Genomic DNA, 20697 nt, shown 5'->3' with positions numbered 1-20697 from the left:
AATGACATTCGCTAAATACACTAAAATCACATAGTATAACATTCCTGTATCAAACCATTTCACATACATTTTGTCCCGAGTGCTTTGTCCGGCGCCCTGCCTGAATTTTTACTGTTCTTTCTGCCTGGAAACTGAGAAACGTCCATGGTGTCCAAAAAGCGTCCCTTTAGGTCAAAAGTGGTTTTAGACCGGCTAGAGAACAGCGATAGTAAATCAGAACCACTTGCAGAATTGAGTGATAATGATTCGTGGGGGAAATTCCTCATCAGACACTGAAAACGATTCTGCGACTGAGCTCAGCGATGTGCGAACTTGGCGCTCTATTTCACATTTCAGTGTTTTTGGTTTGATTATATTATTGAATTAAATGTATTATTATTATTATATTATTATATTTTTTATTATATTATAATTCATGATTTCGTGTTTCAAATTTTATCCTACCCGGGATGTTTACTAGACTCTTGTTCAGACAGATTTCAGTGAGTTATTCCTAAGAATTACAGGCCTACAATAAAAAAACAACATATTTCCATGCAAAAAAAGTACAGAAATACTGACATAATCAGACCGCTAGGGAGGTTAAAGGGGTCCATGCCTGGCGTATCAGAACGAGGCTAACTAGAGAGTTGGAGTTTATTCAGTACTTTTAGTCCAGCACGAGGGATGCTGTCTAGTGTAGGCTGTATAGCCATTGCTAGGGACATCGGTATTTGTAGTATTTGTTAAAGCCAGCCAGGAAATGGGTGACAGACAAGGGTGACAGTCACTCTGGTAGTGAAGGGGTGTCATGTTCGGCCCCTTCACTAGCAAGTGGCTCCTCACATACTGGAACCGACCTTGCAGCACAGAGTGCCTAGAGACTTAGCCAGGAGTCACGGGATATAGAGATGTAGAGGGGCCCCTGGGAGAGAGATCAAGCATGTAGTGATATTGAAGGGAATTTCCTGTATCCAGTAGGAACAGTCGGACCTGCCTGGGAGTGTAGTAGACCGGTACAGGCTCTGCGGTAACAGTCCCTAAATGCTGCACATTTGGAAAGTGGTGTTTCCTAGCAGTAGTTGAGTTTGGTGTGTCTAGTGTTGTCAGTATAACAAGAGCCGTCATGGGTTACAGAGAGCTAATTGTGCACGTGCTCGTCACTTCTGAAGTTAGATCTGCTTTTACTTTGATTTCACATGCCCACGGCTCCCTGTCTAACGTTAGTCCTTAGCGAGTGCAGATCCACTGTGTCCCCTCTAAGCCTCAACCGCAACTTTTCTTCTTGGCCTGGTGTTTCTGGTTGGCTGAGGTGGCCCCCCCTGCAGTAACCATTGTCTACTCTCTCTTGACTTTGATTCCTTCTCATCCTTTGGTGCTCCACCTAGCTGGATATGACATTTGGTCTGACCTCAACCTCAACCATTTGGTCTGACCTCAACCATGGTCATAGCTAATGACTGGTACTCCACTTCACTGAATCTAGTTACTGGTTTCCACTAGAGAGGTCATTCCAAGGAGCAGTCCTTGGCAGTTTCTACTGTAGACTTCCTTCTACTGTAGAATACCCTCCCTCCTAGATTGTAAGCTGGAAAGAGCAGGGCCCTCAATCCCCTCATGTTTTGCATTGTATTGGTATTGTTCTGTCACATGTTCTGTCCCCCTTTGTAATGTACAGCGCTGAGCGAACTATCGGCGCTTTATAAATTCTGTATAATAATAATAATAATAATGTGGGGCTTTAGCCCGTTACTGCCAAATGCTGCTACCAGACTCATCCTCCTTACCAACCGTTCCATATCTGCCATCTCTCCCTGCCAATCCCTCCACTGGCCTCCACTCAGTGTACTCCATCCCTCCCTGCCAATCCCTCCACTGGCCTCCACTCAGTGTCCTCCATCCCTCCCTGGCAATCCCTCCACTGGCCTCCACTCAGTGTCCTCCATCCCTCCCTGCCAATCCCTCCACTGGCCTCCACTCAGTGTCCTCCATCCCTCCCTGCCAATCCCACCACTGGCCTCCACTCAGTGTCCTCCACCCCTCTCTGCCAATCTCTCCACTGGCCTCCACTCAGTGTCCTCCACCCCTCTCTGCCAATCCCTCCATTGGCCTCCACTCAGTGTCCTCCATCCCTCCCTGCCAATCCCTCCACTGGCCTCCAGTCAGTGTCCTCCATCCCTCTCTGCCAATCCCTCCACTGGCCTCCACTCAGTGTCCTCCATCCCTCTCTGCCAATCCCTCCATTGGCCTCCACTCAGTGTCCTCCATCCCTCTCTGCCAATCTCTCCACTGGCCTCCACTCAGTGTCCTCCATCCCTCTCTGCCAATCCCTCCACTGGCCTCCACTCACTGTCCTCCATCCCTCTCTGCCAATCCCTCCACTGGCCTCCACTCAGTGTCCTCCATCCCTCTCTGCCAATCCCTCCACTGGCCTCCACTCAGTGTCCTCCATCCCTCTCTGCCAATCCCTCCACTGGCTTCCCATTGCCCAACAAATAAAATTCAAAACATTAACAATAACGTATAAAGCCATTTATAACTCTGTCCCCAATTACATCACCAATCCTGTCTCCAAATATCACCCAAACCGTCCTCTCCGTTCCTTTCACGACCTCCTGCTCTCTAGCTTCCGTGTCTCCTTCTCCCATGGTCATCTCCAGGACTTCTCCAGAGCCTCCCCCATCCTCTGGAACTCTCTACCCTAATCTATCCAACTATCGCCTACTCTGCCAACTTTTATGCAATCTCTTCAGGGAAGCCTATTCTGCCTTCAGCCGATAACCGAATCTTCTATTTCTATCATCAGTTCATCCTTATTACCTTTTGTACCACTAGCCCCTCTCTCTTAGATTGTAAGCTCCAAAGAGCAGGGCCCTCCTGTCCCTCTTGTATTGAACTGTATTGTTGCTGTATTGTCTCCCGTTATACTGTAAAGCGCTGAGCAAACTGTTGGCGCCATAAATCCTGTATAATAATAATAGTAATGATGCTGATTCTAAGCAACCAGTGCCAGCCTAGCTAGTTTAAACCTAACCTAACCCTCATCTAGAATCCAGGATTCAAACATTTCTCTTGGAAACCACTAAAGAATAACTATTTCCACCATCACAAGACAGTGCTTTAGTTAAAGACAATCTGGGATATAGCAAATGACTGATTCTTCACTTCAGTGTATCTAGTTCCTTTTTTTCACTAGAAAGACCATTCCAAGGAGCACTCTATGGCTGTTTCTACAGTAGGATACCAACTTTTCAAGAGGACTTCCAAATCCTGTGCCTTTTTGTGAGATCCTATCTTCCTCCTTCTTGCACTTTTGAGCAATTTCTGCCAGCGAGATCCTAACCCTCATCTAGGATCCAAATATTTCTCCTGGAAACCACTGCAGAATATTATTTTCCACCTTTATAAGACAGTCCATTAGTTAAATCAGAATTTCAGGAATTTTTTTTTTTTGCCCGTGCAGTGGCATTGTGCTCACATTGCACGGGTAAAATGCTCATTCCATTCTAGGGGAGAGGACACTGAAGATATACTCACCTGACCCAGAGATCCTTCCCGCACAAGACCGGTCCTTTCGGCTCATGCCCTTCTGTGGTCCAGCAGCCTTGTAAATGGACTATTCTTAACATCAGCACGCTCAATGCATGCTCCATAGACAGGAACAGTCCAACGCTGGACTGTGGAGAAGCGCAGTTTTCTGTGGGATCGGTGGGTCAGATGAGTATGAGCTTAGTCCTCACCCCTAGAAAAAATGAGGAGCTAATCCATGTAGTGGGGGCACAGCACAACTGCATGGTAAAACAAAATCATTGACTGGAGTTCTGCTTTAAGGACAACAATACACATGACTAATGGCTGGTACTCCACTACATTGTGTCTAGTTACCAGTTTCCACTAGATACGCCATTCCGAGGAGCACTCCTTGGCAGTTTCTGCGGTAGGATGACAAAACCTCAAGGGGACTATGGTCTGGTACTTCCAAATCCTGCAGCTTTGGCTAGAACCTATCTTCATACTTTTTGCTATTCTGAGCAACCTCTGCCAGTCTAGCTAACTTATACGTATCCTAACCCTCATCAAGGATCCAAATATTTCTTTTGGAGACCACTGCAGAATATTATTTTCCACCTTTAAAGACAAACCCATAGTTAGGAATAACCATTAACAAGACTGATGACTGGTGCTCCACTTCAATGTATCTAGTTACTGGTTTCCACTAGAGAGGCCATTGCAAGGAGCACTCCTTGGCAGTTTCTATTGTAGCATGCTGGGTCTATGGTCTGATATATCAGAATCCTGCACCTTCGGCATGAGCATCGTTGTGTTTTTAGGCAACTTTTGCAAGCTTAGCTAGCTAACACCAATCCTAACCCTCGTGTAGGATCCAAGAGAAGATCCTCCTGAGAAGAGGAGATTAAGGGGCAATATGATCAACATGTATAAATACATCAGTGGTTCATATAGTGAGCTCGGTGTAGAGTTATTCACTCTGAGGTCATCACAGAGGACAAGGGGGCACTCTCTGGAAGAAAAGAAAATTAAGCTCCAAACACGGAAAGGTTTCTTCACAATGAGAGCTGTGAAAATGTGTAATAGAGTCCCTCAAGAGTTGGTTCTGGCCAGCTCAGTGGATTGCTTTAAAAAAGGCCTGGATTGTTTCTTGGATACACAGAATATAACTGGATACTGACATTTATAGGTAAAGTTGATCCAGGAAATATCCAACTGCCTCTTGGGGGATCAAGAAGGATTTTTTTCCCCTGCAGGAACAAGTTAGATCCTGCTTTGCTGCTGCTTTTTGCCTTCCTCTGGATCAACTGTGGGTGTAGGACTATACATTTTTCTTTTTTAACGGTTGAACTGGATGGACTTTTGTCTTTTTTCAGCCAGACTAACTATGTACCTATGTAAGATCCAGGTATTTCTCTTGAAACAAAAAAAAAAAACACAATTTCCATCTTTATAAGACAGCGCCTTAGTTAAAGATATCATTAATATTTTTTCTCATTATTTAACTTTTAGGTTTACTGACTTTTGCTAAGCTGACTAACACATAAAGTAGAGGAGAGGAGTAGACCATGCCTTCAAAGACCATGTAGACCATGACCATCAGTAGACCATCAGTAGACCATGCCTGTGAAGACCATGTAGACCATGACCATCAGTAGACCATCAGTAGACCATGCCTGTGAAGACCATGTAGACCATGACCATCAGTAGACCATGTAGACCATGACCATCAGTAGACCATTAGTAGACCATGCCTGTGAAGGTTCTCATTTGTCCAATTCACAGTATATGTAGTAGTAGTTAGTCACAAATATAGCTGAATCCAGTAGAGCAGTTTATATTACAAGTCAGCTCGGAGTTCTGAAACAATAGGAATGTAAGAAATGGTTGGGATTGCATGTCATAGGTTGCCATGTTGCGGGTGGGTGAAGCTTCTGAAGTAAAAGCAGAAAACATCTGGCAACTTAGCATGCAGAAATCCTCTCTTTGGATTGGCGGATTTCTAAAAAATAGGTGCGGCATGAGATGTCAAAACAACTCACATGACATCATTCCCAGATTTAAGGGAAAAAAATAGAAAACACTGGCCACAATTTGATGTAAAGTAATTTGAAGTTTTGTGAAGCTGAAAAACAATTATTTTGCCAATATTTATCAAAAAGATCTTTTAGTGGGTCAGCTTAACCCAGATCTCAGAGAACTGCATGAACTGACATATAATTTGCTAGTTGGAAAGCAGTTGAATTCCATCCATGAAGACCATCATTGTGTATGAGTGAATCTGAGTTGCAATACATCTGAATTAATGACCACACCGTACTGTGCAGCCTCCGCTGTCCTCATCCTCTGGTTCTCTGATGTGCTGGATGATCGCTCATATCCTGCAGGTGTCACAGTTCAATGTACACTGAGATATTGTTTCCCTATATATTGTGACATATCATAATGAGCATGAGCAGACGTTGTGTGAGGGCCAAACAGCTGCCCAGCTGCTCAAATATTTTACGTCTTTGGGTGCGGCCTTTAATCCAGAAAGACTGGATAAAAGACAAAAATGAGGGGAAGAAAAGGGGAGTAGAGAAGGGGACAGAGGAGAGAACCGTACAGAGGGACCAGCTGAGACAGAGGACCAGACCCAGGGACTCAAGCAGGAGAGAAGTAAGTGTCATTATCACCTGGGGGATACCCTGGGAGAGAGGAGGAAGGATGGAGGGAGGCAGGGACTGATGGGGGAGAAGAAGAGAGAAGAAGAGAGGGACCATATCAGAAAGCTGAGAGATAGAAAGAAGGAGAGATGATATTGAAAAGGAAGAGTCAGAGAGAGAGGGAGAGGAAAGAGAGAGAGAGATTGGACTATAGATGGAGAGAGCGAGGAGGAGGGTAAAGGACACTTAGATTGAGTGGAAAAAAGCAGGAAAGAGAGACTGAGGGAAAGAGGAATCCCCTGGACTCAACCCTCCACCCTCATTTATATTACCCCTAACCCCTGATGATGTCCCTGGACTCACCCCCCCATCCTCCTTTATATTACCCCTAACCCCTGATAATGTCCCTGGACTCACCCCCCCATCCTCCTTTATATTACCCCTAACCCCTGATAATGTCCCTGGACTCACCCACATCCTCCTCCTTTATATTACCCCTAACCCGATAATGTCTCTGGACTCACACCCCCATCATCCTCCTTTATATTACCCCTAACCCCTGATAATGTCTCTGGACTCACCCCCATTATCCTCCTTTATATTACCCCTAACCCCTGAAAATGTCCCTGGACTCACCCCCCATCATCCTCCTTTATATTACCCCTAACCCCTGATAATGTCCCTGGACTCACCCCCACCCTCCTTTATATTACCCCTAACCCCTGATAATGTCTCTGGACTCACCCCCACCCTCCTTTATATTACCCCTAACTTCTGATAATGTCCCTGGAGTCACCCCCACCCTCCTTTATATTACCCCTAACCCCTGATAATGTCTCTGGACTCACCCCCACCCTCCTTTATATTACCCCTAACCCCTGAAAATGTCTGTGGACTCACCCCCCCATCCTCCTTTATATTACCCCTAACCCCTGATAATGTCCCTGGACTCACACCCCCACCCTCCTTTATATTACCCCTAAACCCTGATAATGTCCCTGGATTCACCCCCACCCTCCTTTATATTACCCCTAACCCCTGATAATGTCCTTGGACTCACCCCCACCCTCCTTTATACTATGCCTTACCCTGATAATGTCCCTGGACTCACTGCCCACCCTCCTTTATATTACCCCTAACCCCTGATAATATCCCTGGACTCCCCCCACCCTCCTTTATATTACCCCTAACCCCTGATAATATCCCTGGACTCCCCCTCTCCTTTATATTACCCCTAACCCCTGATAATATCCCTGGACTCCCCCCCCACCCTCCTTTATATTACCCCTAACCCCTGATAATGTCCATGGACTCACTCCCCTCCCTCCTTTCTATTATCCCTTACGCCAGATAATGTTCCCAGACTCACCCCCCACCCTCCTTTATGTTTTTCCTTACCCTGAAAATGTCCCTGGACTCACCCCTCTTCTTTCCATATATTACTCCTTACCCTGATAATGTTAATTGACTCACCCCCCCCCCCCCCATCCTCCTTTATATTGTCCCTGAACCCTGATAATGTCCCTGGACTCAACCCCATCCACCTTTATGTTACCTCTAACCCCTGATGTCTCCAAGCTCGCCCCCCACCCTCCTTTATACTATCCCTTAACCCTGATAATGTCCCTGGACTCACTGCCCACCCTCCTTTATATTACCCCTAACCCCTGATAATATCCCTGGACTCCCCCCCCTTTATATTACCCCTAACCCCTGATAATATCCCTGGACTCATCCCCCACCCTCCTTTATATTACCCCTAACCCCTGATAATGTCCATGGACTCACCCCCCTCCCTCCTTTTTACTATCCCTTACCCCGATGATGTCTCTGGACATCTTCTTTTCTATCATCCCTTACCCCTGATAATGTTCCCAGACTCACCCCTATTCTCCTTTATGTTTTTCCTTACCCTAAAATGTCCCTGGACACACCCCTCTTCTTTCCATATATTACTCCTTACCCTGATAATGTTCATTGACTCACCCCCCATCCTCCTTTATTTTATCCTTGACCCCTGATAATGTCCCTGGACTCACCCCCCCCATCCTCCTTTATATTATCCCTGAACCCTGATAATGTCCCTGGACCCAACCCCATCCGCCTTTATATTAATTCTAACCCCTGATGTCTCCAGACTCGCCCCCCACCCTCCTTTATACTATCCCTTACCCCTGATAATTTCCCTGGACTCACCGCCCATCCTCCTTTATGTTTTTCCTTACCCTGATAATGTCCCTGGACTCACCCTCATCCTTCCTTATATTACCCCTTACCCTAATAATGTCCCTGGACTCACCCCCGCCCATCCTCCTTTGTATTATCTCTTACCCTGATAATGTTCCTGGATTCACCCCCCCCCCCCCCATCCTCCTTTGTATTATCCCTGAGCCCTGATAATGTCCCTGGACTCACCCTCATCCTTCCTTATATTACCCCTTACCCTAATAATGTCCCTGGACTCACCCCCTTTCCTCCTTTATGTCTTTCCTTACCCTGATAATGTCCCTGGACTCACCCTCATCCTTCCTTATATTACCCCTTACCCTAATAATGTCCCTGGACTCACCCTCATCCTTCCTTATATTACCCCTTACCCTAATAATGTCCCTGGACTCACCCCCTTTCCTCCTTTATGTCTTTCCTTACCCTGATAATGTCCCTGGACTCACCCTCATCCTTCCTTATATTACCCCTTACCCTAATAATGTCCCTGGACTCACCCCCTTTCTTCCTTTATGTCTTTCCTTACCCTGATAATGCCCCTGGACGCACCCCTCATTCTTCTTTATATTACCCCTTACCCTGACAATGCTCCCAGACTACCTATCTTCCTTTATATTATTCCTGGTATATAGGAAAATAACACATATTTATTAAAAAAATTGCATTGCTGTTCCTCCATCCCAAATGCATACATGTTCGTATTGTAAAAATGGAGCAAAATCGAATGTTCTGAGGCTATATTCTCTGCAACTTCAAAGTGTGTATGCGTGAATACCACATTATGGCCATTAGATGGAGCCGTGGAGCTTCCTTATTTCCCATGATAGTCAGCACCCTCTAGTGATTACAATGCCAACAACAGCCTGAGAACATCTGATTTTACCGCATTTGCAATTAACAAATTTGCATGTAGGTTTGTGGAAGGGACAGCTATGCAAATGTTTTATATCTAAAAGAAAAGAGATGAAAGAGAGAGAGAACAGAGAGAAAGGGAGACTGGGAGGAATCGGGAAAAGGGGGGAAAGATAGCTAGAGAGACAGAGGAATAAAGAGAGAATGGAAGAGAGGAAAAGGGAGAAAAGATTACGGAAAAAGGAGGATTAGGAGAGAGGACAAGAAAAGGAGAGAAGAGAAAGGAGGGGAAGAGAGAGGAGAATGGGGTGACAGAAGAAAAGGAGAAAAATAGAGAGTGAGGAGGATGTATAGGGAGGAGAAAAGGAATAGAGAGATGGAGTAAGCTCCAAGCAGGGCCTCCTAACCCTCTTGTATTGAACTGTATTGTTGCTGTATTGTCTACTGTTATATTGTAAAGTGCTGAGCAAACTGTTGGCGCCATAAATCCTGTATAATAATAATAATAATAATATTAATAATAATAATAAAAGAAGATAGAAGATTCTTGAGAGACAGGATAAAGGGGGAGGTGGGGGCGGGGGGGGGGGGGGGGGGAGGTATAGCTGGAGACAGAGAAAGTGAGAGGGAATCAAAGGGATGGAGAGAGAGAAAAAACCAAATAAGACGAAAGCAGAGAAATAGTATGAAGTCAAATATAAATTAAACAAAAAGAACACAAAAATGAGGGAGGGTATGAGAGAGAGAGGGAGAAAAAGAGAGAGGGAGAAAGGGAGAGGGAGAGAAAGAGGGAGAAAGAGAAGTGGGGGGGGGGAGAAAGAGAAGGGGGGAGGGGGAAAGAGAAGGGAGGGGAGAGGGAGAAAGAGAAGGGGGGGAAGAAGGGGGAGAGGGAGAAAGAGAAGGAGGGAGAGGGAGAAAGAGAAGGAGGGAGAGGGAGAAAGAGAAGGGGGGAGGGAGAAAGGGAAGGGGGGGAAGAGGGAGAAAGAGAGGGGAGAGGGAGAAAGAGAAGGGAGGGGAGAGGGAGAAAGAGAAGGGGGGGAGAAAGAGAAGGGGGGGGAGTAGGGGGGAGAGGGAGAAAGAGAATGGGGGGAGGGAGAAAGAGAAGGGGGGGGGGGGGGGGAGAGGGAGAAAGAGAAGGGGGGAGGGAGAAGAGAAGGGATGGGGTGAGAAAGATAAGGGGGGGGGGTAAATAGGGGGGAGAGGGAGAAAGAGAAGGGGGGGAATGGGAGAAAGAGAAGAGGGGGGAAGAGGTAGAAAGTGAAGGGGGGGGGGGAGAAAGAGAAGGGGGGGAGAAAGATAAGAGGGGGGAAAGTAGGGGGGAGAGGGAGAAAGAGAAGGGGGGAGGGAGAAAGAGAAGGGGGAGAGGGAGAAAAAGAAGGGATGGGGTGAGAAAGAGGGGGGGGGGAAATAGGGGGGAGAGGGAGAAAGAGAAGGGGGGAATGGGAGAAAGAGAAGGGGGGGAGGGAGAAAGTGAAGGGGGGAGGGAGAAAGAGAAGGGAGGGGACTAGAAATATAAGGGGGGGAGAGAGGGAGAAGGAGAGAGAGGAAGAAAGACAGGGAGGGGGGAGAGAGAGAAATAAAGAGGGGAAAGAGGGAGGGGGGGGGTAGAGGGAAGGGGAAGAGAGAGGGAGAGATCCATACTGACATGGACGGGGTAATGTGTTAGGAATGTAAGGATGCCCCATTGTTTGATGGAAATGATAATTATCAGCCTACAGAGGACTGAATTCAAAGACACCCCAAAAGTCAAAGTGAAAAAATTATGCAGCTGGCGAGTCCATTTTGCTGAAATGTCATTGCAGCAACTCAGAATGGTCCTCAGTAGTTTGTATGGCCCCCATGTGCTTGTATGCATGCCTGACAACGTCGGGGGAGGCTCCTAATGAGACCAAGGATGGTGTCCTGGGGGATTTCCTCCCAGATCTGAACCAGGGCGTCACTGAGCTCCTGGACAGCCTGAGGTGCAACCTGGCGGCGTTGGATGGACCGAAAAATGACATCTCAGAGGGGTTCTATTGGAATTAGGTCAGGCGAACGTGGGGGCCATGCAATTGTATCAATTCCTTCATCCTCCAGGAACTGCCTGCATACTCTCGCCACATGAGGCTGGGCATTGTTGTGCACCAGGAGAAACCCAGGACCCACTGCACCAGCGTAGGGTCTGACAATGGGTCCAAGGATTTCATCCCGATACCTAATGTCAGTCAGGGTGCCATTGTCTAGCCTCTAGAGGTCTGTGTGTCCCTCCATGGATATGCCTCCCCAGACCATCACTGACCCACCACCAAAACGGTCATGCTGAACCATGTTACAGGCAGCAGAACGTTCTCCACGGCTTCTCCAGACTCTCACGTCTGTCACATGTGCCCAGGGTGAACCTGCTCTCATCTATGAAAAGCACAGGGTGCCAGTGGTAGACCTGCCAATTCTGGTGTTCAATGGCATATGCCAATCGAGCTCTATGGTGCCGGGCAGTGAGCACAGGGCCCACTAGAGGACGTCGGGCCCTCAGGCCACCCTCATGAAATCTGTTTCTAATTGTTTGGTCAGAGACATTCACACCAGTGTCCTGCTGGAGGTCATTTTGTAGGGCTCTGGCAGTGCTCATCCTGTTTCTCCTTGCACAAAGGAGCAGATACCGGTCCTGCTGATGGGTTAAGGACCTTCTACGGCCCTGTCCAGCTCTCCTAAAGTAACTGCCTATCTCCTGGAATCTCCTCCATGCTCTTGAGACTGTGCTGGGAGACATAGCAAACCTTCTGGCAATGGCACGTATTGGTGTGCCATCCTGGAGCAGTTGGACTGCCTGTGCAACCTCTGTAGGGTCCAGGTATGGCCTCATGCTACCAGTAGTGACACTGACCCTAGCCAAATGCAAAACTAGTGAAAAACAGTAAGAAAAGATGGGTAGGGAAAAAAATGTCAGCAGCCTCCATCTGTAAAACCATTCCTGTTTTGGGGGTCATCTCATTGTTGCCCCTCTAGTGCACCTGTTGCTAATTTCATTACCAACAAAGCAGCTGAAACTGATTACCAACCCCCTCTGCTACTTACCTGACCAGATCAATATCCCAGGAGTTTCATTGACTTGATGCTAGACTCTGATTACAAAGTGTTCCTTTAATTTTTTTGAGCAGTGTATATTATTTTCCAGAAGACTAGCCATAGCTTACTTGATTAATAGTTCATTTTTCTAACTTGCTGGACAAACTACAAATATATGGAACCCAATCACACTCCTTGCCTACCTGTTGCTTCCTTAAACTGGCCAGAAGGTTGCATACAGATCACCCAACAGCTGTGAATGGTACTTGCATTTTAGGTCCCTATGCATTTAGGGACAAAAGCCTGGCACGCAATATACTCGGTTTTTATTCTGCGCGGAGCATTTTTCCACCTTGCGGGACAACAATCTGCACCAGCAGACAGGGTGATCCTCATTGGGGCATGGTAACTGAGCAGTTAACCCTTTACACACACATACAATAGCCACTATGTGTTTTAATGGAAACATGCGCTGTTCACAGCATCCACTCTTTCAATTCTGACTTTAAAAAAAAAAAGTCTTTTCACCCGCTGCCACGTCCAGACAGGAAAGTTACAGAATTTTGCACTATGGTAGAATCTTCACAGAGCTAAAGTTCTTTACATTCTAATTAGAATATTCAGAGCTTCAGTTCGCCAATATTTAAAAATTATTTTAATGAAAAGAAAAGCATTTGTAAGAAATATTTATAAAAAAACAGACAATAGCAACTGTCAAATAAAAGGGGTTTAAAAGTGAGAAATACTTAAGTGTAGATTTACCTGGTCTGTGGTTCAGTTCAGTGCCCAGATCACTTGCAGACAGGGGCGGACTGACCATTTGGAAACTCGGGCACTGCACGAGGGCCAGCAAGGGGCCCATGAGATGCCCCTGGTACCTTTTTCATAGGCTTTTTTGAGTTTGGGCAAGGACACAGGGGCCCCATGATCCCCTATTGCCTGGGGGCCCCATGAGTTGTCAGTCCGCCCCTGCTTGCAGAGTAAGTCCAATCTGATCTGCAGTCACTGGCCCTCATAAATGTCTCTTCGTTTTCCTTTAGTTTTGATTGTAAATTGAGAGCTGCAGCTGCCAAATGCAACAGCTCTTTGTTGTCCATAGAGAGGGTGTGTCATGGAACTAACTTTACATAATCAAATTTCACCTTATGTTTCTACAGAAAAGAATTTTCATGGCCAAAAATTTTCTTTTCTTCCCAGGTCAGAGCTCACGCTCATTTTTTGATTATATTTCTCGTGCGATTCTCCCATCATTGATTAGAAATTAGTATTTCAAAAAATTTCCAACATGTCCAATCACTCAAATTCGATGGTCGCATGAAAATCAGCCCTTTCTGTGGACCACTAATGGTGCGAAATTTGAACGAAAATTCTTAGAAAAGATCTTTGAAAAAAAAATTATTTTGGAATTCGACCCATGTATGGCTGGCTTTAGGCCTCTTTCACACAGGTGGCAGGGAGGAAAAACAGCCAGTTGAGCTGAAGTTTTCACACTCCTCAACCTCCCACCTAAAGTCTACAATACAGTCCAAGGGGGCTTTTCACCTATCACAGCCACAATCAGGGCCGTGGATAAGGAGGTACCACCAGTCCTCATGTACAGGGCCCAGGCCAGCCGGGGGGGCCCAGGCAGCTGGGTGAATCGGAAGTGGGAAGGGAGGTTGATCAGCATGGCAAGGGGGGCAATTACTGGAACCGATCCCCTCTATGGCTCTCTCTGCAGCAACTGAAAGCCACCAAGGCTTCTGGCTTTTGGCTGCTGGAGAGAGAGCCATAAGGGGAGCAGTTCCAGTATTTGACCACCCTCTATGCCGCACCCTTCACCCTCCCTGTGCACCATACATTTCCCCCTGTTGCCCAGACCTTGCCTGTGTGCCCCCACCCCCACAGTGCTGCCGACTTTCTTACTCTCTTTCACACTGGCAGCTGCAAGCACACAATAAGATCCTTCAGGATGGAAAGTGGGGTGAGGGTCTAGTAAATATGCCACATTTACCAGCCCCCTTGGTACTGATCACTCACTATGTTCATTCATAATTGAACCATAGTAATTGCAGCAAATTCATCATGGCATATTGAACTGACAGGCACCACCTATCATACTCAGCCATTCAAGTCAATGGGTTCATATTGCAAATGCAAGCCAAATGCCATAGTCCCACTGTAAATTGCTGTTTCGCAAAAAAAACCCAAAAAGAACAGATATTCAGGAGGTGACAGGATCACCTGTTGAATGGCTAATGGTGGCTTACTCTTCAGAGAATGGGCTAAAGTAAATTCAGCGGCCAGCCCTAATGCCAACTATCCTAAATAAAGTACATCCATATTTCAACATGACAAGATTTCACAATCTGACGATTAACATTATTTACCAGAATGAAATTACAAATCATTAGAGACCAAATATGAAAATGATCTTATTCTTATTTCTTTTAGGATGTCCGAAGTGTCTTCGTAGCCTTACAGGACCTTATAACATAGACATGCTTGCTTGCTGACTAACTGATTGGTATCTTCTTATACATTTGTGTAACAACTTTTAGTGAAGGTAGCTTTGTTCCGGTGCATCAGACTCGGCTGTTTGTGATAGTAGAAAAATTACACACAGTTCAGCAGCACCTGTGGTCAGTAGGAGGAGGAATAGTGCCTAATCGTTAGTGTCAGTGGGAGGAATACTGTCCCATCTTTGGTGTCAGTGGAAGGAATGGCGCTCCATCGCTGTTGTCAGTCGAAGAAATATTGCCCCATTGTTGGTGTCAGTAGGAGGAGGAATAGTGCCCCATTTTTTGGTGTCAGTGGGAGGAATAAAGCCCCATTGCTGGTATCAGAGGAAGGAACAGTTTGGTGTTGGTGGGAGTAATAGTGATCCATTGTTTCTATCAGTGGCAGGAATTATGCCGCAATGCTAGTGGTGGTAGAAGACATGGTGCCTCATCAGTGTTGTCAGTGGGAGGAATATGGCTTTGTATCGGAGGAAGGAATACTGCCCCATTTTTTGGTGTCAGTGGGAGGAATAAAGCCTCATTGTTGGTATCAGTGGAAGGAACAGTGCCCCATTGTTGGTGTCAGTAGGAGGAGGAAAAGTGCCCCAATTTTTGGTGTCAGTGGGAGGAATAAAGCTACATTGCTGGTATTAGTAGAAGGAACAGTGCCCCATTGTTGGTGTCAGTAGGAGGAGGAATAGTGCCTCATTTTTTGGTGTCAGTGGGAGGAATAAAGCCTCATTGCTGGTATCAGTGGAAGGAACAGTTTGGTTTTGGTGGGAGCAATAGTGATCCATTGTTTCTATCAGTGGGAGGAATTATGCCCCAATGCTCGTGGCAGTTGAAGGCATGGTGCCTCATCTGTGTTGTCTGTGGGAGGAATATGGCTTTCTATTGGAGGAAGGAACACTGCCCCATTTTTTGGTGTCAGTGGGAGGAATAAAGCCTCATTGTTGCTATCAGTGGAAGGAACAGTGCCCCATTGTTGGTGTCAGTAGGAGGAGGAATAGTGCCCCATTTTTTGGTGTCAGTGGGAGGAATAAAGCCCCATTGCTGGTGTCAGTGGAAGGAACAGTTTGGTATTGGTGGGAGTAATAGTGATCCATTGTTTCTATCAGCGGCAGGAATCATGCCCCAATGCTGGTGTTGGTAGAAGGCATGGTGCCTAATCTGTGTTTTCTGTGGGAGGAATATGGCTTTCTATTGGAGGAAGGAATACTGCCCCATTTTTTGGTGTCAGTGGGAGGAATAAAGTCTCATTGTTGGTATCAGTGGAAGGAACAGTGCCCGATTGTTGGTGTCAGTAGGAGGAGGAATAGTGCCCCATTTTTTGGTGTCAGTGGGTGGAATAAAGCCTCATTGCTGGTATCGGTGGAAGGAACAGTGCCCCATTGTTGGTGTCAGTAGGAGGAGGAATAGTGCCTCATTTTTTGGTGTCAGTGGGAGGAATAAAGCCCCATTTCTGGTATCAGTGGAAGGAACAGTTTGGTGTTGGTGGGAGTAATAGTGATCAATTGTTTCTATCAGTGGGAGGAATTATGCCCCAATGCTGGTGTCGGTAGAAGGCATGGTGCCTCATCAGTGTTGTCAGTTGGAGGAATATCAGAATATGGCTTTGTATTGCAGGAAGGAATAGTGCCCTAAGGGACAGATAAAGGCAGGCAAAGAGCTGTATCGGGCCCACTGGCCACAGTATGGCGACCACTGATATAAAAGGGTGTAGGATACATGACTGAAGTAATTTGCATTTTTTGCAATATTCTGCAGTTCTGCTTTATCAGTTGATTTTTAATGGCTTCTTTCACTTCTTTATTTCTCAAACAATAAATTAAAGGATTAAGAATCGGCGTTATCACGGTGTAAAGAACTCCCACAACTCGATTTAGGCTAAAAGAACTACTGAGTCTTGGCCTCACGTACATAAATGTAATGGTACTGTAATAAATGGAGACAACAATTAAATGGGAAAAGCAGGTGGAGAAGGCTTTTCTTCGACCAGTAGAAGTTGGTATCTTTATGACCGCAGCAATAATATAGACATACGAAACCAAAGTCACCGTTAATGAAGTCAGAATCACGAAGGAAGCATTAAAAAAGTCTATTGCATTGATCAGAGACGTATCTCCGCAACACAGCTGCAACAGCGGAGGGGCGTCACAGAAGAAATGGTTGATATCACTTCCACAAAACGGAAGTTGGAAGATTAGGATTATTTGGGGGGAAGTGGTTAGAAGGCCGCCGATGATGGCGCATATGCTAAGGCCGTGGCACATGGTGGGGCTCATCAGTCTTGGGTAATGTAGGGGTTTGCAGATGGCTAGGTAGCGGTCATAGGCCATGATACTGAATAGGAGGCATTCCATGGATAACATAGAAAAGAACAAGAGCACCTGAGTCATGCAACCATAAAATGAAATGGATCTCCCGTGTGGTGTGATGGTGCTCAGAATTTTGGGGACAATTACAGAGACGTAACAGATTTCAAGAAACGAGAGATTGCGGAGATAATAGTACATAGGAGTGCGCAGGCGGCTTTCTCTCAGCGTGACAGTAATGATCACTAAGTTACTCAGGAGATTTAATAGGTAGATAGTCAGCAGGAGGAGGAAGCAAATATATTGCAAACCTGGAGGTCCAGGAAATCCCAGAATTCTGAAGGCAACCAGCTTGCTTTGATTAACATCCATCTGTATGGAGCAGGAAGAATAAAAGTGTTCTGTTATACACAGCTGAATGCACATATGCAATTCTTGTATGTCAAAAGAAACTCCTGGCAAACAGCTGACTACGCAGCTGAAAAGACATACGTGAAAGCTACCACTTTACTTGTAGTTCTGTCAGGGCTGCTGTTAGAAACCACAGTGCCCCATACAGCCAACCTGAAAGGCCCCCCCCCCAAAAAAAACACACAAAAAAAAACAGTTTACTAGGTTCCAGTAATGAATAAACACAGTGATTGATCAGCACTGATCACTCATTGTGTTCATTCAGAAAAGGAAGGGGCTGGTAAATGTGACATATTTAATGGTACCTTCCCCCGCTCTCCATCCAGAAGGATCCTATTGTGTGCTTGCAGCTGCCGGTGGGAAGGAAAGGAGGGTAGCCGGCGGCACTATGGGGGTGGGGGCAGCAGGGGGAAACATATGGTGCACAAGGAGGGTGATGAAGGGCAATTACTGGAACTGATCCCCTGTATGGCTCTCTCTGCAGAAGCTGAAAGCCGACGGGAGGGAGAGAAGTCAGCTTTCAGCTGCTGCAGAAAAAGCTATACAGGGGATCAGTTCCAGTAATCGCCCCTCCGGCTGTTATGATCACCCTTCCTGCCCACATCTGATTCACCCAGCTGCCTGGGCCCCCCTGCTGGCCTGGGCCCCCTACGGGAGGACTGGTGGTACCCCCTTATCCACAGTCCTGAGTTCTGTTCACCCATTCGTGATTTAGGCACCCCTGCCAGACAGAACAGTCTTGTCTCAGAAAGTCCCTGCAGGCTAAACTGCTGTTAAATGATACAGCCTGGTCCAAGACACACCCCAGCCTGCTGAATGATCAATTTAGTCACAAGGTAATCTCTCTGCTTTCCCCTCCTGTACGCATGCTATGAGCGTTAGAATCACTGCAGTGGGTAAAGCCATTGAGCCTTGATTGGTTTACATCTGTGTGGAGCAGGAAGAGAAACAAAATGAAAAAATAAAACCTAAAATCAGATATAGCTATATTCATATTAGGTGTATACAGTGCATTCTGAGTAATGTGTCAGTTTTTTACCTTTCTGATATATATTTCCTCTCACAGAGATCACAGTACTCTCCATGGCACTGCCATCATCTATTTTTCTCTTGAGAAAGACGGAGCCATCTTTGTTCAGGCATCATTCAGAGTCATCTTGCTTCTATTAGTATACATCTTTGTAAAACAGAATCATTCATATTTTTTCAAATTTATTTTTTAAACACAAGTAGAGTAAGTACCCAAACGTGCCTTTGGCAGTCCCTGTACAGCAGGGCTGCAGTGGGAGAGGAAGAAGCAGGACAAGGATTCAGCCAGTTCATGTTCTAACAAGGATGATGCCGACAGGAAGTGAAAGCAGAGTGACAGAGAGTTTTGCTGATTACTGCGCTGCTTCTCCTTTCACTGTCCAGGCTGGTCCAGGATAACCTGGGCTCAGATGGGTTGAATGATGCTGGTCATCAGATTGAGGACATCTAGTGGCAGGATAGGAAGTAAAAGCAGAGTGACAGAGAGATTTGCTGATTACTGCGCTGCTTCTCCTTTCACTGTCCAGGCTGGTCCAGGATAACCTGGGCTCACAAGGGTTGAATGATGCTGGCCATCAGATTGAGGACATCTAGTGGTAGGATAGGAAGTGAAAGCAGCGTGATGGAGAGATTTGCTGATTATTGCGCTGCTTCTCCTTTCACTGTCCAGGCTGGTCCAGGATAACCTGGGCTCACAAGGGTTGAATGATGCTGGCCATCAGATTGAGGACATAAAGTGGCAGGATAAAAAGTGAAAGCAGAGTGATGGAGAGATTTGCTGATTACTGCGCTGCTTCTCCTTTCACTGTCCAGGCTGGTCCAGGATAACCTGGGCTCACATGGGTTGAATGATGCTGGCCATCAGATTGAGGACATCTAGTGGTAGGATAGGAAGTGAAAGCAGCGTGATGGAGAGATTTGCTGATTATTGCGCTGCTTCTCCTTTCACTGTCCAGGCTGGTCAAGGATAACTTGGGCTCACATGGGTTAAATGATGCTGGCCATCAGATTGAGGACATCTAGTGGTAGGATAGGAAGTGAAAGCAGCGTGATGGAGAGATTTGCTGATTATTGCGCTGCTTCTCCTTTCACTGTCCAGGCTGGTCAAGGATAACTTGGGCTCACATGGGTTAAATGATGCTGGCCATCAGATTGAGGACATCTAGTGGCAGGAAAGAGCACTAGAGGAGAATTCTCTGAATATTGCAGAAGACACCTAGTTTTGTTATTTTCGCTTTTAATTGCCTAATTATATTCATTTTGTTAGCTTTGGCTGGAGTTCTGCTTTACAGCAGCAGTCAGGAAGACTTTAAGAATCAATTAAGCTGAGATCACACAGTAAACCTCATAAAACACATCATGGCTGCTGTACTGCAATGCCTCAAATATAAAATCAAATAGAAAAAATATTTCATGTTGCATTTATTTATTTTTATATATTTTGGACTGGTGAGGGATCCATCATAAGTGCTAAAAAAAGAAAAAGGTGAAGCAAAATTATACGTAATAAGCTTTTCCTTGATTTCCACTGGAGATGTGATGATTTATGCTCCTGGAAATATGTCTGTCCTTCTTCTGCATCATATAACAACGATGTTACCTTTATCTCTTCATCTCTTTTATATAATAAAACCCAATCGTCATAAAACATTGCGTTTCTGAAGCTTCGAGAAAAGCATTGCGTGGCTCCTCAGAGAACACAACCACTAATTATAGAAACATACTGACAATTTATTAATTAGTCCTAAAGGAGTTTAGCTTTTGAACCTCCTGGGCCGTAATCATTGAATAGTTGTTTGAAGAAAACTTTAGAAAAGTTAGAAATACTCATTTTATGTATAGTTAGAAGGTATATACAGTATACATATTTTATATATATATATGTCTCTCTCTGTCTCTCTCTATATATATCCAGTATGTATATATATATATATATATATATTTATATAAATTGTATATACACTCACCGGCCACTCTATTAGGTACAACTGTTCGATTGCTTGGTAACACAAATTGCTAATCAGCCAATCACATGGCAGCAACTCAATGCATTTAGTCATCTAGACTTGGTGAAGACGACTTGCTGAAGTTCAAACTGAGCATCAGAATGGGGAGGAAAGGGGATTTAAGTGACTTTGAACGTGGCATGGTTGTTGGTACCAGCTGGTCTGAGTATTTCAAAAATTGCTGATCTACCATCTCTAG

The 20697-nt window shown here is 45.7% G+C and overlaps 2 protein-coding genes across 2 annotated transcripts in view; one reads left to right on the top strand and one right to left on the bottom strand.

Moving 5' to 3' along the window:
• The first annotated feature begins 5996 nt into the window (after nucleotides 1–5996).
• The window catches only part of LOC149447898 (microfibrillar-associated protein 5-like), a 41935-nt gene continuing 27234 nt past the window's right edge, over nucleotides 5997–20697 (top strand). The window contains exon 1 of the mRNA XM_089651894.1: nucleotides 5997–6147. The gene's annotated coding sequence lies outside the window, so the exon portion shown is untranslated. The remainder of the gene's footprint in view (nucleotides 6148–20697) is intronic.
• On the bottom strand, nucleotides 16378–17424 carry LOC149447899 (olfactory receptor 6N1-like). The gene has a single exon (XM_089651890.1). The coding sequence runs from the start codon at nucleotides 17422–17424 to the stop codon at nucleotides 16378–16380; it is 1047 nt and encodes a 348-aa protein (XP_089508016.1).

This window comes from Staurois parvus, unplaced genomic scaffold (assembly GCF_062004578.1).
Source record: "Staurois parvus isolate SC_StPar_1 unplaced genomic scaffold, SC_StPar_1.0 ptg000667l, whole genome shotgun sequence".
NCBI lineage: Eukaryota > Metazoa > Chordata > Amphibia > Anura > Ranidae > Staurois > Staurois parvus.
The sequence above is the reverse complement of the archived record's forward strand: the minus strand, read 5'-3'. Positions and strand labels throughout refer to the sequence as shown.